Below are 17970 nucleotides of genomic sequence, written 5' to 3'. Positions count from 1 at the left end.
TGAGGCAGGTGGGTCGCCTGCGGTCAGGAGTTCAAGACCAGCCTGGCCAACATGGGGAAACCCTGTTTCTACTAAAATACAAAAATTAGCCGGGCATGCTAGTGGCACCTGTAATCCCACCTACTTGGGAGGCTGAGGCAAGAGAATTTCTTGAACCTAAGAGGCGGAGGTTGCAGTGAGCTGAGATCACGCCACTGCACTGTAGCCTGGGCAACAAAGAGAGACTCTATCTCAAAAAAAAAAAAGAAAAGAAAAAAAGGAAAATGGATAAATCGGCCGGTGCGGTGGCTCACGCCTGTAATCCCAGCACTTTGGGAGGCCGAAGTAGGTGGATCACCTGAAGTCAGTAGTTTGAGACCAGCCAGACCAACATTGGAAAACCTGGACTCTACTAAAAATAGAAAATTAGCTTGGCATGGTGGCACGTGCCTGTAATCCCAGCTACTCAGGAGGCTGAGGCAGAAGAAGCGCTTGAACCTGGGAGGTGGTGGTTGCAGTGAGCCGAAATCATGCCATCGCACCCCTGTCTGGGCAACAAGAGCAAAACTCTATCTCCACGAAAGAAAAACAAACCAAAACAGAAAACAAAAGCGATAAATAGCCCTCTTTCTGGGATCATTTGTGCCCAAAGGCAAGACTGAAAGATTCTCCTGAGTTTGGTCCTAGATTCTAGAGTTCAAAGTTGGATCATACTTGGGTGACTATTAAGAAATAGCAGGAAGCAGCAGGAGCCTACGACCAAAGCTGCCATCATCATCTCCCCTACCCCCTCTATCTCACTTCCCTTTCTAGATCCTCTAGCCTCCTCACCGCGGACTCGGCCTTTCAGAATACTTTTATTAGATAGACAGAGAGGGGGAAACCAGACGTATTTATAAGAACTTCTGAAAACAAAAGCGCTGGTAATTAAAAAAAATTATTTTTTGTTTAAACTGAATAAGTAATTAAAGCTAAAACACTTTTTTGTGTGGAACTTCCTTAGCAGTTTCACAGTGTCAGGCCCACCATATTTAGAACAGGAATGTCTGAGGTAGAAGGATTCTTAGATGCTATACAACTCCACTCTCTCATTTAACAGGCAAGGAAACAAGTCCAGTTAAGCTGAGCAGCACACAGCTGCCTGCATCTGTGTTTCTCAGGGAAACAGACATCCCCAGATTCCTAAACAGCAGGCCTTTCTTGTCCAACAGAGCTTCTACTGGACAAAAAGAAAAGTAAAATAGAGCTTTCTAGATGCCATTTTCCTGGACTAAATTCAACTTGGGTTAGTTCTTTTTATTTATTTTCTTTTTTTCTTTAACTTGGGTTAGTTTTGTCCTTACAGGTGTGAGAGACAGCTGTGGAGTGTAACGGACCCCAACAAAGGAAGGCAGCTGAGACTAAAGTGGGAATAAATTAGGATCTATCTGAGAGAAAATTCCAGAGAGTAGGCACAATTGACCTTCTGAATAGACAGATGGCTGGGAATGACAGTGGAATCTCCTTTTCTATCTGAACTTATTCATTTGTGCTTCTTAGAAGCAACACAATAAATAGATTGGGTGGCCTTTTAAGGTTCCCTCCTGTCCAAGGATTACTATTGAATTAGGTAATATAATAAAGGTGAATCCAAATTGAAATGCTCCCCAAACCAACGTTAACTGGAATGAAGCTTCATGAGGGAAAGGTCAGCTGAGCTCCTAACTTCTCATTTCCTCTTTGATATGCAGGGATTTACAATATGGGGAAGGGAGCCAGCTGGTATAGCTTTTTGGGGAAGAAATATGCTACTACTAATATAATGGATCAGTATGAAAATGGACTCAGAACCTTCCAGAAGAGTGGAGAAAGAAGCTGATAGAAACAGGGCAGCGAGGTATTCTCATTGAATTAAACTCTTATATATTAGCTTTCTTTTCTTCTTTTCTTTTTGGAGAGAGAGCCTCACTGTCACCAAGGCTAGAATACAGTGGCAATCATGACAGCAATCATGGTAGCCTTGAACTCCTGGGCTCAAGTGATTCTCCCAGCTCAGCCTCCAGAGTAGCTGAGACTACAAGCATGTACCAACATACCCAGCTAGTTTTTTTTTATTTTGTAGAGATGGGATCCTGCTATGTTGCCCAAGCTGGTCTCAAACTCTTGGCCTCAAGCATCCTCCTGCCTCGGCCTCCCAAAATACTGGGATCACAGGTATAAGTCACCATACCTGTCCTATGTTAGCTTTTAGTAACAGAGAAGGGGAAGAGGAATTGGTTAAAAAAAAAAAAAGATTGGGTTGGTTCCCAATGTTCTTTGAGATTTCTTAAAAATACGGTAGCCACGGTAACCACAGACAGCTCCATACTGCAGGACAGGTCACTGCACAACTCCTTCTAACTAGAGGAAAGGGACCCCCAGTGAAAAGCCATTAACAAAGGCAAAAGACATGCAAAACAAACAAAATAATCATGACAGAGAGAAGGCCAGCAGCCAGTCTGGCTCTCTTCTCCCCACCTCCTGCTGCAGGCACCTCCAGACAATGTAAACAGTTAATTTGTTCACCTGCAGGCTCTGGGCAAACAGAGGCCTGGTCACACCTGAGTGGATAACTCGATTACCCCTGTAATGCCAGCGTGGTAATGTACACAAATTCTATTACACGGCAAACCTTGCTTTCAGGCATTTGAAATACCAATCAGGCCAATGTCCACTCCCTTCTTTGCTTCCAATTTATTCTTGGTGTATTGGAGCTGCACCGAAATGGCACTAGGGTGGTAGTGAGTTAAGAATCCAGGAGAAATCACTAGAAGATTGTGATCTCACTCAGTAACGCCTGCAGGCCTTGTTCTCTGTTGCAAACAAAGGGTTGGGTTTGAATTGGGTCCATATTTAAAGGGGCCTGATTCTGTTGGAACCATGGAAAGGTGCTCTGGGTCAGACCTAGATTGTTTCCTAAGGTGCTTATGGTATATCTCAAACCAAGACAAACCTTTGCCTAAGGTAGTAAAATTCTCAGAATAAAGATAAAAGATATTCACACATTAAAAAGGAAGAAAGATAAATGATAAATGACAGATTAATAACCAATGGGTTTTCAGTTTTCCCTTATGGAATCCACATACTCAGCAATTAAGAAGTAAGTTGTGCCCATTTCAAAAATGTGTTTGTAGAGATTGATTGCATGGAGAGAGGGCTTTTTAAGAAGTGCTAGGAATAGAACCTATTATTTTAGCCCACCTGTAGAATATGTATTGTCTTTCTTTCTTTTTTTTTTTTTTTGAGACAGAGTTTCACTCTTGTTACCCAGGCTGGAGTGCAATGGAGTGATCTCGGCTCACCGCCACCTCCGCCTCCTGGGTTCAGGCAATTCTCCTGCCTCAGCCTCCTGAGTAGCTGGGATTACAGGCACGCGCCACCATGCCCAGCTGATTTTTTGTATTTTTAGTAGAGACGGGGTTTCACCATGTTGACCAGGATGGTGTCGATGTCTTGATCTCGTGATCCACCCGACTCGGCCTCCCAAAGTGCTGGGATTACAGGCGTGAGCCACCGCGCCCGGCCTGCATTGTCTTTCTTTACCAAAATGATCCTACTGATCTCCCAGACTGTAGCCCATGAGTTCTGAATCTTCTTCACATCAGTGATTGATCTATAATAATCTATCCTTTAAAAAAAAAAACAGTTTGTTATGGTCAGCAATACTATTTGTGAGATAGTTAGCTGGAACTAGGGTTAACCTGTGACTGAGGAAGAGAATAAAGTTAGCTGGCCCGTGTGTGATTGAATTCACTTTCTTGGCCTTATCAGCAATTGCTCAAACCAATTGAGTTAACTAGCTCTGACTCCTCCCCCATATGTAATTATGTTACAGTCTTGTTTATCTATAAATGAAATAAGAAGACAGCTTACTTAGCCAGAATGATTACAGTAGTATTATATGGTAATAAATTATGTACATAGTGATGACCTTTAAGCACAAGTCCCTAAAAAAGATTAAATTTCGATTGGCATAGTTTTGGTATAATACCAATTTTATTTTAAAATTTTATTTTATTATTTTTATTATTTATTTATTTATTTTGAGGAGTCTTGCTCTGTTGCCAGGCTGGAGTGTAGTGGCGTGATCTCGGCTCACTGCAACCTCTGCCTCTCAGGTTCAAGCGATTCTCCTGCCTCAGCCTCCTGAGTAGCTGCGACTACAGGCACCCACCACCATGCCTGGCTAATTTTTGTATTTTTTTTAGTAGAGATGGGGTTTTCACCATGTTGGCCAAGATGGTCTCAATCTCCTGACCTCATGTTCTGCCCGACTTGGCCTCCCAAAGTGCTGGGATTACAGGTGTGAACCACTGTGCCCAGCCCCCTCCCCCTTTTTTTTTGAGACTGAGTCTCCCTCTGTCACTCAGACTGAAGTGCAGTGGCACCTTCTCGGCTCACTGCAACTTCCACCTCCTAAGCTCAAGCAATTCTCCTGCCTCAGCTTCCTGAGTAGCTGGGCATGCACCACCATACCCAGCTAATTTTTGTATTTTTAGCAGAGGCAGGGTTTTATCTTTTATCATGTTGGCCAGGCTGGTCTTGAACTCCTGACCTCAAGTGATCCACTCGCCTTGGCCTCCCAAAGTGTTGGGGTTACAGGCGTGAGCCACCGCGCCTGGCCTTGTATTTTTATTTTTGAGACAGGATTATCTGTCTCAGAATCTATTTTGCTCTCACCCAGGCTGGAGTGCAGTGGTGTGATCTCAGCTCACTGCAACCCCTGCCTCCCAGGTTCAAGCAATTCTCATGCCTCAGCCTCCCAAGTAGCTGGGACTACAAGAGCATGCCACCATGCCCGGCTAATTTTTAGTATATGAGTAGAGACTGGGTTTCTAGTATTTTAGACTAGACTGGGGTTTTGTATTTTAGAAGAGACTGGTTTAGGGAGACCTGGGTTGCCCAGGATGGTCTCAAACTCCTGAGCTCAGGAAATTCACCCACTTGACCTCCCAAAGTGCTAGGATTGCAGGCGTGAGCCACCATGTCTGGCATGGCCTTGTATTTTTAAATGTGAAAATTGGTTCTTGAATCTGGATTTTCATCTAAAACTTTTCCCAACAATTATGAATAAATGGGAATTTATATGTGAGCGAGCCATGGGGAGTGTATGACATGGAATAATTCTGTTTATGGTGACTAAATCAAGAGTGAAAAAATTGACTTTCGATTCAGGCCCCATATTCTCTGTCCTTACCTTGCTGAGAATGTGGATGAGGTCACCCCGTTGGAAGGACAGTTCATCTGGCTGGTCACCATGGCAATCCCACAGGCCCTGGTAGTAACTGGCATAGTCTACTGATCAAAGAGAGGAAAAATCAAAGTTAAAAGGACTCTGTTTTTTCCAAGGAGCCCATGTTTTTGCCTTAAATGGAAACCAGGGTTCTGATATTGTCCCTAGGAAACCTCAGATTAAGGAGGGTTGAGATGAGATACAGCCAAATACTCAGCATGAGCAAAGGACTATGGGAGAAGGAGATCATTAACTAACATTAAATATTTACAGATCACTCCTAGTAGGATGCTGTTCAACAATATGATAAATATATTTATTTATTAATAAAAGAAAATCAGGCAGGTAATTTTTCACTTGGGTTTGTAAGTAAGCAGTGCAGAGGTTTCCTGCCAGACTTTCCTGATCCAGGCCATCTAAAGTATCTAGTTTTTCTCTGCATTATGCATTTGAAGGATCAGAGTAAATCTGTGACTTTGGCTTATTTACAAGAAAGGCTGAGTCAGCCAGCAGGCTTTTGGATTACAGCTCACTTTTCGGCCTCCTCTGTCCATAGCAACTTTGTCCTGGGCACTTCCCACCCAGGTACTATATGAGATAATCACCAATAAATACTGAAACAAATAGCGCAGTCTTTAAGTGGAACCAAGGGGGTGTCTTATCCATTACAACTAAATTCTGGGTGGGCTGGCCCTTTTCCAGCATCTCATTTGTAGACCCTGAACATGTCTGCCAAGATTTATCTGCAAGCCCCCAGGGGAAAAGAAACCAAAGTGATCTGCATTAAAAATGAAAGCAACTGAAGACGACAAACCAAGCTTTAGAAGCAGCTGGAGAGATTTACTGAGCTTCTCAGCAAAACTAGATGGCAATGATGCCACAGGACAGCCATCGATTCTTAACAATGAAGAATTTGTATTGATCCTCTACCCGGAAAGGTTAAACACTAGAGTACAAAATGGGAGAGGATCTGGGGATTTGAATGGCAGGAGAGCTAATGCCCACTAGACCAGGGATGCTCCTTGTTCCTTGGGGTGCTCTGTATGAGAGCTGGGAACAAAGCACCTACAAAAAATGAAATTCAACTGATGGGAGTCAGGAAGCCTGGGTTCTAATTAAAATTCTCATGATCTTGGGGGAATCTATTCTATAGATTTCCACCTTTCCCTTTATTAAATTTGACTCTCTCAAGAGCAGTGATAGTACTGGTGGCTGAGGATAGGGCAAGTGGGCAGTAGGGCCACAGACACCCTGCGTATATTTGTTTTTTTCTACTTGTTCCTGACTTACGAGCAATTCAAAGAATAAAGGCATAGGGGGACAAAATCCCTATATGTCTTTGGAAGAGAACTTTGGTAGGAATCTTAAAGGGTACAAAAACAGAGAACAGAGAGAACTATTTAGTTAAGACTCGGGTATTGCAAACAACCGTGAAAATGTCAACCATATAGAAACTCAGGCATGTTTTCTTCACACATAAAATTGTCTGTGTGTGAGTAGACAACAGAGGGCAGCAAACAAGATAACAACTGTGAAAACATTCTGCCACAGAGTTGATCATATGTTTGGAAGAAAAATACTTAGGGAGAAATATGTTAACTATTGAAAAGACAAAGCATATATATTTGGAAATATAAGTACATGAAATAATAGAGAAATATAAATCCCTGAAAAGTGAAAGTAGTTTTCCCAGAGGATATATTATGAATTTTCAATTTTAATGGAGTTGATTAGTCATCCCAAGATTTTGACTAAATTCAGGAATGAAAGAATATTGACATCAATATTTTTCATGGATTTATATATAGTAGAGAAAACCATTTTTATAAAATTAGATTCTAAAACCATAACAATATTTCTGAGCCGTAAGGAGACTGACAAGCTTGTCTTGGTCTTTTCTGGCCAAGTGGATGGTCACTCTGGAGGACTGTTCCCTGCAGTGTGCCTGGATGTGGGATAGGTCCTAATACTAAGTACCCTTTTGGTGTATAAGAAAAGTGATTTGACATTGGGTATACATGGGCCTGGTAGAACATCTAGAAAAAGACCTATTCTTTTTTTTTTTTTGTTTTGTTTTTTTAAAAGATGGGGTTTCACCATGATGGCCAGGCTGGTCTTGAACTCCTGACCTCAGGTGATCCACCCACCTTGGCCTCCCAAAGTGCTAGGATTACAGGCATGAGCCACCGTGCTCGGCAAAAAAGACCTTTCTAAAAGCACAACAGATCATAGGGAAAGCAAGAAGCTAGGAGGAAAACAGAAGCCTTCCAGGAAAAAAATTTAGGTAGAAAAGGTCTTTGATGTTAAAGGCCAAAAGAAGACAGAGTTCAGGAATTCAGGAGATGGTTTAGCTCAGCCCAAGAATAGGGATTGTCAGAAGTAGAACAGCTCCAAAAAACAGGCAGAATGAAGGGCTAAAAACTGGGAAAAGGTTAAACTTGCTAGCTAGCTTGTGCTCTTCTGTATTAAGGAAATCAGTGAGAGGTAGGTAATTCCTTAGCTGGGCAAGATGACTCCATATTGCAGACTTCCTGTTTAACACACATGTGATTTGCATTTATGTGTATGTGTGCATGCAACTTCACTTCTCAGCATCCAACAGACATGTATACAGTACCTACTAAATGCCAGGGCCTGTGTTAGATACTGGGAATTCCACACTGGCCACACATGAGCCCTCCTCTCAAGGCTACCCTTTAGTCGGGGAGGCACCATGGAAAAAACAGTTGTACCAATGTTTATTTGTGATTGTGATATGTCTGTGAAGGAGAGGCTGAGGATGCTGTGTGTAACAGGGAATCTAACATAGTTTGAGGGATTAGAAAGGGCCTTTCTGATCAAGTGGGTGTTATTTAAGTACCTTAAAGAGGGGAAGAGACAAGTTGGAGGAGGGCTTCATTCCTGAAGCTTGGCACCAGGAAGAGCTTAAAAGCCCAGAAGGCTGCAGGGCTAGACCAGCTTCTCCCTAAACCTGCCCAACTCATCCTATAAACAAGAGAATGTATCAGGAGACTTTGATTTCTTTAGCTCAGGGAGAGGAACTGAGAGCCCAAAGGTAAGGCTTGCCTCTGTGGGCTGGATTTAGGTTCCTTTGGGCTTATACTATTCTGGCAGCCGTCTGAAATCAGAAATGGTGCAGCACTCTGACCATTTAATTAATTCAAAACATCCTCATTCTCATTTTGAGGACATTATTCCATCTAATTATTTTTTTTCCAGTCTGTCCATTTGGAATGAAAAACAAAAGAATAAAGCTTAATGCCAGCATTTCTCAATGTCGCTCCAAAAAAATGTAACTCTGCACTAAATAAAGCCTGGTAATTCAAAAGCAAAGCACTAATATATTCAGCATAAAACAGACAGAGGACCTAAAGCAATAATGACACCACTAATAACTAAAACAGTTATAACAATTAACAACAATTACAATGATAGAGAAGCTAATGGGTATGATCACTGCATTTAAATTGCTAGCAGAGCTGAGAAAGACTTTTTCTACAGAAAAAAAAAAAAAAAAAAAAAAAAGAGCAGCATCTTATTCTCTTTATCCTATGTAAGAGAAGCTAAGCTCCAAGCAACCAAAATGTCGTAAGAAGAATAGCAACAGACCAAGTTTAAAAAAAAGTATTGGTTTCTTTTTTCTAGGTATTTATTGCAAAGCATTTGTCATTGCATGCCAGGTTCTTTACAACTAGTGACTGTCATTTCTCTTGTAACCGAGGCCAAGCTGGTGCTACTGATGATAAAGTCAATGTCTGAAAATTAGCCTCTATGATGAGGAAAGTTTTTTTTTTTTTTTTTGAGATGGAGTCTCACTCTTGTCGCCCAGGTTGGAGTGGAGTGGTGCGATCTCAGCTCACTGCAACCTCTGCCTCCCAGGTTCAAGCAATTCTCCTGCCTCAGCCTCTTGAGTAACTGGGATTACAGGTGCCTGCCACCAAGCTTGGCTAATTTTTGTGTTTTTAGTAGATACGGGGTTTCACCATGTTGGCCAGGATGGTCTCGAACTCTCGACCTCAGGTGATTCACCTACCTCAGCCTCCCAAAGTGCAGAGATTACAGGCATGAGCCACCATGCCCAGCCTTACAAGGAAAGTTTAAGGTAAAAAGGACCAGGACATCTTTCTGCCTTTCTCCTTTCTTAGGGACAATAAAACCTGACTATTCCTTCCAGAGTTCAGCTTATGTTTGGGAGTCACTGGGTAGCTACAGAATTCAAGCTGTGACCAGAGAAAAGTGGCTAAAGGCAGGCCAGCATGTTATTTATATTTTCTTGATGACTAAAGTGATTGTGTCAGTGAGGCCTAGCACTGAGTATAACCTCTTAAGTTTGGAAAAGAGAGACAGAATACGAAGACAGATAAAGCCAGTCCTACGAAAGCATGGGATGGTAAGACTAGGACAAAAAATGCCTTAAGTAGTGACCCATTGGAAGTGACTTGAAATGTTCTTTAAGCCAGGTCAGAAAGGTCCAACATATTTAGTCCATTCAAGTAAACTCTGATAATTTTTTGTTGTTGTTGTTCGAGACAGGGTTTCACTTTGTCACCCAAGCTGAAGTCCAGTGGCACAATCACAGCTCACTGTAGCCTCAAACTCCTGGGCTTATGCTATCCTCTCCCTTCAGCCTCCTAAGTAGCTGGGACTACAGGTGCATGCCACCACATCCAGTTAATCTTTTAATTTTTTGAAAAGATAGGATCTCACTCTGCTGCCCTCAACAGATCAGAAGCTTGCTGATCTCAAACTTCTGGGCTCAAGCAATTCTCCCACCTCAGCCTCCCAAAGTGCTGGAATTTTAGATTTGAGTTACTGTGCCCGGCCTTGATAATTTATTAACTATTTCGGAAGAAAGCTATGAAAAAATTTGCCAAGTATCCACTGACTGTGGTACCAGAGGAGGAAGAACAATTGGATAATACCATTTGCTTACTTCAGAGGGCTTTAATCTTGAGTTTTGAAATTACTATGGTCCTTGGTGTTATAAGTATGAGTTGGAAGTGGGGGAACACTCACATTCTGATTTTCATCTCATTTACTCTTTCATTGGGCCGATATTTTAGTTGGTTGATAATCAGCTCATGTTTGGTCTTGGGAAACAGGCTTCAAAAGGTAAGAGCTGCAAACATCTCTGTGGTCTTTCATTTTTTGGCCCTCCTGAAAGCAACCATCTGCTTATAAGACCACAGTGGTGTGGTCTGTGTCTCATTTTGGCTTAGTTTGCCCACAGTTTCAGAGCTGGGGTTGGGGTAGACTGAGGGAGGTATGGGTGGGAGGGGTCTATTTCAGGTTTTCCTTGGTCAGGGATTTTATGTATCTAAGGATGATTTGTGCCTCCAGGATTGCTTTTTATTTGACATAGCACATGCAAACAAATGGCTAGTAATTTTTATAAAAACAAATACAGAGGGAGTTTTATTTTTGGTTACCTGGAGGTTACCTATTCATGATAAGGAAAGGTGATAAGCTCTCATTACCCAAGACCTTTAGTGTTAGACTATTAGGCTGATGGGTTGAAATTTAGTGAAAATCTGAGGTGTTGAAGAGTCACTCATTAAAATAACCCTGTTACTAGCAGTCATGCTGTAAACTGAGCTCTTTATAGATTGAGCAATCAATACTACAAGGCTGTGATAGATTTTCTAGGTAACAGAATGAAATAAAAGAAATTACATCTTACAGGGTCATTAACACTCAATAAGTATGAACTGAATTCCTTTCACCCATTCTGATAAGATCTAGTTGGGCCTTAAAAATGTTAGCAATTCCATCAGGGAAAAGCACAGCATTCAAGGAACAGGATTCATGGAGGTTGGAAAAAAGTACTTGGATTTTAAAAGTTACTCTGCTAGCCATAGCATCTTTTAGGAAACAAGGAAGAAGGGAAAGATCAACTTGCTTAAAATTTTTTTCCCCCAAAAAGCATGTTAACACCTGAGAAAAACTAAGTAGCACAAACTTGTGTAGCTTGTCTATGACATAGGAATTCAGGCTGTCCTAGAGCTCCTTACCTTTCACTGGGGCTGCCTGCCCTTCCCCCAGACCTCTGTCTTTTATTGTTACAAAACTAAGTGATGACATTTGGATTTATATATTTTTCACCATTTCTATAGCTCCTTTGCAGAAAAGGCACTACATAAAATCGATCAATAAATAAGTAAACACAAATAATAAAAATTCCTGCCTCAGATTCTGCAGAGATAGCGAAAAGTCTTCCTGTTTTTTTAATCACTAAGTCACCAATCATTATAACTGGTGGGAAGTGTAAACCATAGAAACATATTCAGAGCTCGCTATACTTTAACAACACTTATTTTGGAGGCAGGAAGTATGAGGAACAAAAGGTTGTTTTTTTTTTTTTAAACCTATTTGAATTATAGCTGTGGGAACAGTTAAGAAATAAATCTACTCTCACCTCCCAGATATAACCTTACAGAAAGAGGTAGAAGGAGGAAATGAGATGAGGGAGGAGTCTGAAACTGGATTCTAGACTTTGCCAAAAGACTGATGCTTCCTGAATGGAGTTTAATATGAAATTGGCCATAGGAAGCTTACAGTTACTCCACCAAAGCTGTCCACATGAAGCGTTTCTTTTCTGCACTAGTGATGGAAGTTGGTTGAGAAAAGATATATGTGGAACATGGGTGGGTCAGAACAGATTTTCATTTGGAATTCTGTATAGTAAGTAGACAAAAGAAGGAGATAGGTTTCAGAATGAACTTAATCACATGTGTTCATTATCATGAGGTCCCTGCAGCTACACTCACATCCTTGCATCATACCTGCCTCCACTGCTTTCTTTCTCTCCTGCTTTGGCACATGACTTCTGAGGCTGCATCTTTGTTATCTCTTCTCTTCCCTGGGAGAAGCTGGACCCTTAGGAAGTTGGGTCCTAAACCTTTTAAGTATTTACTTTCTGCAGAGAATGAACCTAGAAATGGAGCTTTGGTGGATGGATAAAGAAGAGAAGAAAAAGCACAAGGAAAGGAGAGAGGAGAATGGGAAAAGACAGGGCCAGATAACAGAAGGAGCAGGGAGGGAAAGAGGGCAAGAATTCCTAGTCTTAAGAATTTCATAGACTCTCTAATAAAAATATCAGCCAGTATCTAAATCAGTCATGATTAGGGCTCTGCTGATGGAATGAATGTCCTTGAGGTGGCCCTTGCAATGCGCAGCATTTCTTTATTGACAACCATGGAATAGGTCCTTGGTCCACTTACGGAGGCTTCAGAGGGGCATCTGACCTCAGAAAGGATGGGCTCACTAACAGCCTGAAGCATGGTTAACAGTCTGGGATGAATAAGATGTAATTTTATATTCAACAAACCTGTTACATATTCATTTCCAAATGTGCCTGGAATCAAACCAGGCCATCAGAAGTCAGCGTCACCAAGCAATTCTATCCTTCACCCCGTGTTCACTTTTCAGATCTGACACATTTCTATTCCCCTCTGAACTTGCAATCTCCGGGCCTCTCAGAGAGGAGACATTTCCATTCTTTCCATTCTCAATCCTCTGATCTCTTAGAGATGAGGCAATTCTATTTTCACTGTACTGATTTGAGAAAAACTGATAGGAAAAAATAAATATCTGGTTTGGCTTCCTACCCTCTCTAAGATAAATCTTGGTTGTTTTGGGAACCATTAATTAAAGTGAATGGATGGCTGCTTTTAAAGTTTAAATATTTCCCTACTCAGTCACTTTATTTGGGGCTCTTGAGGTCACACATAGATACCCTCTTTAATTATTGAGTCAGGTAATTTTTGTAGTCTCGGAAAAAGGTGCTTTCTCTAATCAGAAGCCCATAATGTCCCACCCAGTGCCTGTGCATTTAGAAGCTCTTATACCTCCTTTTCGTCGAGTGCCACTCTCATCCTCTTCTAGATTATGCTCTTCATCTGGGGGAATAAATGATCAGTATTAGCAATTAGTGGTTCACAGTCTCATGTTATTTATTTATTTATTTATTTATTTATTTATTGAGATAGTCTCTTGCTCTGTTGCCCAGGCTAGAGTGCAGTGGCCCGATTTTGGCTCACTGCAAATTCCACCTCCCAGGTTCAAGGGATTGTCCTGCCTCAGCCCCCCAAGGAGCTAGGAGTACAGGCGTCCGCCACCACACCCAGCTAATTTTTGTATTTTTAGTAGAGACGGGGTTTTGCCATGTTGTCCAGGCTGGTCTTGAACTCCTGGCTTCAGGTGATCTGCCCTCCTCTGCCTCCTAAAGTACTGGGATTACAGGTGTGAGCTACCATGTCCAGCCAATCAGTCTCACATTCTTTATATGGAGAGGCCCCTTTCTCTGAGCTCATCATACTCTTTTCTTTAAGGAAAGTTTAATTACTGTGATCTTCAAGAAAAAAAAAATCATCTCTCACCTTCAAACTGGCCCTCTCCTTCTCTTCCCTTTCATTTATTCATAAACATTTTGAAGTGCTTATTACATGCAAGACATTGCACTAGGAAGTGGGACAAGCCATAAAAAAGACTGTCAGGGTTCCTGCCCTTTTGGAGCTTCCAGGCCATTGGATTATTTAGGTGTCTATCACCAGTATCCTAATCATTTTCCTCAAACTCCATTTCTCCTTCCCTCTGGAATTCTCTTCAAAATTATCACCTCTATGCAAGCATTCTCTCTGGTTTTAAGCACTCCAGAGTTAGAATGTAAGTCTGTCTCTCTGTGTGTGTGTGTGTGTGTGTGTGACTCGTGTGTGTGTGTGATTTGAAGTGGGTGTTTAAACCCTCTGTGATTGGCCAGGTGCGGTGGCTCACACCTGTAATCCTAGCACTTTGGGAGGCCGAGGTGTGTCGATCATGAGGTCAGGAGTTTGAGACCAGCCTGGCCAACATGGTGAAACTTCGTCTCTACTAAAAATACAAAAATTAGCTGGGCATGGTGGCAGGTGCCTGTAATTCCAGCTACTCGGGAGGCTGAGGCAGGAGAATTGCTTGAACCTGGGAGACAGAGGTTGCAGTGCCACTGAACTCCAGCCTGGGTGACAGAGCAAGACTCTGACTCAGGGAAATAAAACCAAAAAACTTCCTGTGGTTAATTAGTCTTTAATCCTTAATGTATCCATCTTTGTTCAGCTGTAGTAGAGGCTGGTCATGTACATAATTTTATGTTCCTAGTACTTGGGGCTTGTAGTTATCTTTTTACTGTTTTTATTCAGCCTGCCTTGTTCATTAGAGTATAAGCTCCTGAGGGTAGTTGGAATGATCTTTTAATTAATTGCTGTAGATTCACAATGGATTCTAAGTCAATGCCATTGTCTAACTCCAGTCAAGTGTTTATACTGTCGAAGTCATAACATGATTGGCCTAAGTTTCTTACCCTCATTAACCTGTTTCATCTTATCACATTACCTGATAAAGTAGGAACTGGGCCTTTATAAAGTAAATATGTGCCGAAATAATATTTAGCTATTTTATACATGGGGCAAAGTGAACAAGAATACACTCACTATTTTTTTCACTACCACCATGTTCTCCCACTCTCTCACTCACACATATATACACACACGTGCACAGTAGATAGGGTATAATAAGCAATGTTTTGAGGGCTGAATAATCAGCTTCTCCTGCCTACATTTACTTTCCTTTCTCCTTCTGAGTCTTACAACATTTGCTTGTCTTACTTCTCTATAGTTTTGCCACTAAATGAACCTTTGAGGAGATGGTCTGGGGACATTTTTTTCTTTCTTTTTTTAAATGTAATGTTTATAGGGCAATATGAGTTCTGGTATGTCAGACTGGAAAAGTAAGCTCCAAGCTCATAGATAAGAAGTAGCAGAACAAAAATATGTTAGAATACTATAGAGCATTAAAGAAGTAATTGATTTCAAGTAAAAAAGAGACTGATACTGCCAGGTGTGGTGGCTCATGCCTGTAATCCTAGCACGCTGATAGGAAGGATCACTTGAGCCCAAGAGTTTGAGAGCAGCGTAGACAACAGAGCAAGACCCTGTCTCTACAAAAAATAAAAACAAAAATTAGGCATGGTGGTGCACACCTGTACTTCTAGCTACTTGGGAGACTGAGGCTGGAGGACTGCCTGAGCCCAGGGGTTTGTGGCTGCAGTAAGCCATGATTGCACCACTGCACTCCAGCCTGGGCCTGGGGAACAGAGCGAGCCCTTGTCTCTAAAAAACAAAAAAGACTGATAATCTGGGATATATATACATATATATTTGCCCTATAATATGGTATGGGAAAAGGAGCACTTTGACTCAACAGTTCTTATAGCCATGTATGATCTAGCATCAGAGAATGCTCTACTTGCCACGTGTAGTGTTCCCTCAACCCTACCACAGAGAATAAAAGAACCTAAGCTAATGGAGGAGTGAAATCAAATATAGGAAACAGATCATGCTGAAATAAACTGCATCAAACATTCTTTGCATATTGTCTTCTTGTTACTCGTCCACTTCCTTCCTTTCTCTGCTATGATGCATTTCCTTTTTGACATGGGACTAATTTTAGGATTGAAAACATTAGAGGAAAAATTGGTACATCCTCCATTTTAGAGATACCCAACAATTTGGAGAGAGAGCAGCTCTTTTGTTGGTATCAAACAACTCCATCACAAAGACCAATAATTTGCTGTGCTTAGGCACTTTTGCAGAGAGGGTTTATTCTACCTCTGCTGTCTGTGTGCAGCTGTCTCTTCCTCCCAATTCTAATCAATGTAAATTGGGTCAGATCTCCACTGTGAATTACAAATTGGATCCGAAGTTGGAGGGTCACTGTGTTGCTACTCCACCTCCTTCCCATTGCCATTAGATGGGAAGCTTCACCAAAGATCTTTTCTAAATAAATCAGACTTTATTGTAAAACTCGGCCACTGACGAGACATAACCTCATTAGCATTGATTTTAAAATAAATTATTGAAAGTGGCTTGCCTGCTCTTTGCATTTGTAAAATAGGAGAATGTAAATGTATTTGCAATGATAAAAATGAAAACTAAAACTTGATTCCTTTATCCTTTTGGGCAACAGCACTTAATATAGTCATAATACAAATATGGAATAATAGAAATGTGTTCTATGCAGTTCAATTCCAGACCAGATACTTTCCATTACACCTTTGGAATCACCTAGAAAGAAAGAAAAACACTGGCCATAGAGCTTTTATATCATCCACCGTCATTACTAAGCTCTACAATGATGGATGTGAATGGGGAAGCTTCAATCCCCACATCTGTTCTATCTAACACTGTCCTTCCCAGGTGGCTGAAAGCAGGCTCAAATCAAGAAGCCTTCCCATTGATGGGCTTGGTGCTATGACTCTGGGGTCTTTGGAAGACTGGGTATAGGGCACTGTCACATAGTGAAGGAAAGCACTGTTCACAGCTGGTTGTAAAAATTACACCGCAGACACCTCCCTAGGTTCTGGGGGCACAATACAAATAGGCATACAATTTATCTCAGATCCTTCCATGAAACTAAACAGATGTCTTTCAAACTCCAAGTCAAAGACAACTGATTATATGGCAACAGAAAAAAAGGGGTGGGTTAAATAGCTAAAGCTCTCATTTTTATTAATCTATAATGTGAGGCTTTAATTTTAAGAGACAACTTTGAACAATATATTTTAGGCTAAAGAGCTTGTTGAATTTCTTTATAAGAGTATTATTAGGCATTTCAGCATTATATCTACTGAAATACATCTTCATTTAAGAGTGAATTAAAATTTATGTGCTGGCTCAACTTTTAAACAGTAATGGATTATAATGGTCCTTGCTCCTAACGGTGCATATGGGACCCCAACCTTACATAGGTTTTAAACAAATTAACCTCTAAAGATTACTGTCCACTTATCACATTAAATGCTCTACTTGATCCCCAAATATCTCATCTCAATTGGGAAAACAGTTGAAGAAGATTCTGTTAACTGTGCGAACATGTAAGAGAACCATGGGGCATCACAAATGAGCATCAGTATCCGGAGAGTCGATTTCAATCAACATTCTTGGCACAATGTCAGGGACACTAATGAGAGGCTGAGAGGAACAGGACACTGAATCTACCTCAGAGGGACAGAGAGGAGCCAGCAGCTTCTCATGACACCTGGCTCTTTTCTGAAGTGCTGCTCTGACACTCTTCCGACATTGGCTACACTGATATCAGAAAGAATAACATTAGAAAAAAATGACTAAATCAGGAAGAGGGGAAATCACTTACTTCCCCAAACAAAGAAAGTGACAAAATCTTCAAAAAATGCCAACTGTGGCCGGGCACGGTGGCTCAAGCCTGTAATCCCAGCACTTTGGGAGGCTGAGGCGGGTGGATCACGAGGTCAAGAGATCGAGACCATCCTGGTCAACATGGTGAAACCCCGTCTCTACTAAAACTACAAAAAATTAGCTGGGCATGGTGGCACGTGCCTGTAATCCCAGCTACTCAGGAGGCTGAGGCAGGAGAATTGCCTGAACCCAAGAGGCGGAGGTTGCGGTGAGCTGAGATCGTGCCATTACACTCCAGCCTGGGTAACAAGAGCGAAACTCCGTCCCCCAAAAAAAAAAAAAAAATGCCAACTGTATCAATGTATCAATGTACAGCCAGACATCAAGGTGTTCTGGTGACAGATGCGACAAATACAGACAGACTCAAGGTGTAAAGGGGACGTGCAGAAAAGTAGAAATAAACTGCTCCCCAACATGCACAGATACGTTATAAATCCACAGATGTTATAGCACCTCATCAGACCACATGGAAAATACAAGCAAGATGCTAATAAC

The 17970-nt window shown here is 41.5% G+C and overlaps 1 protein-coding gene across 4 annotated transcripts in view; it reads right to left on the bottom strand.

Moving 5' to 3' along the window:
* The window catches only part of LOC108281470 (src kinase-associated phosphoprotein 1), a 73188-nt gene that overhangs the window by 30119 nt on the left and 25099 nt on the right, over window positions 1-17970 (bottom strand). For 2 of the 4 annotated variants that reach the window (XM_037727340.1, XM_017497014.2), the window contains exons 7-8: window positions 13078-13128; window positions 5195-5295 (exon numbers count right to left, since the gene is read on the bottom strand). In XM_037727340.1, coding sequence (XP_037583268.1) covers window positions 5195-5295; window positions 13078-13128 — 152 coding nt within the window. The remainder of the gene's footprint in view (window positions 1-5194; window positions 5296-13077; window positions 13129-17970) is intronic. The other 2 variants (XM_017497015.2, XM_017497017.2) reach the window with 2 other exon arrangements.

The sequence above is a fragment of the Cebus imitator genome, unplaced genomic scaffold, assembly GCF_001604975.1.
Source record: "Cebus imitator isolate Cc_AM_T3 unplaced genomic scaffold, Cebus_imitator-1.0 Scaffold228, whole genome shotgun sequence".
Lineage (NCBI taxonomy): Eukaryota > Metazoa > Chordata > Mammalia > Primates > Cebidae > Cebus > Cebus imitator.
Note: the sequence above shows the minus strand (reverse complement) of the source record. Positions and strands in the feature narration are given on the sequence as shown.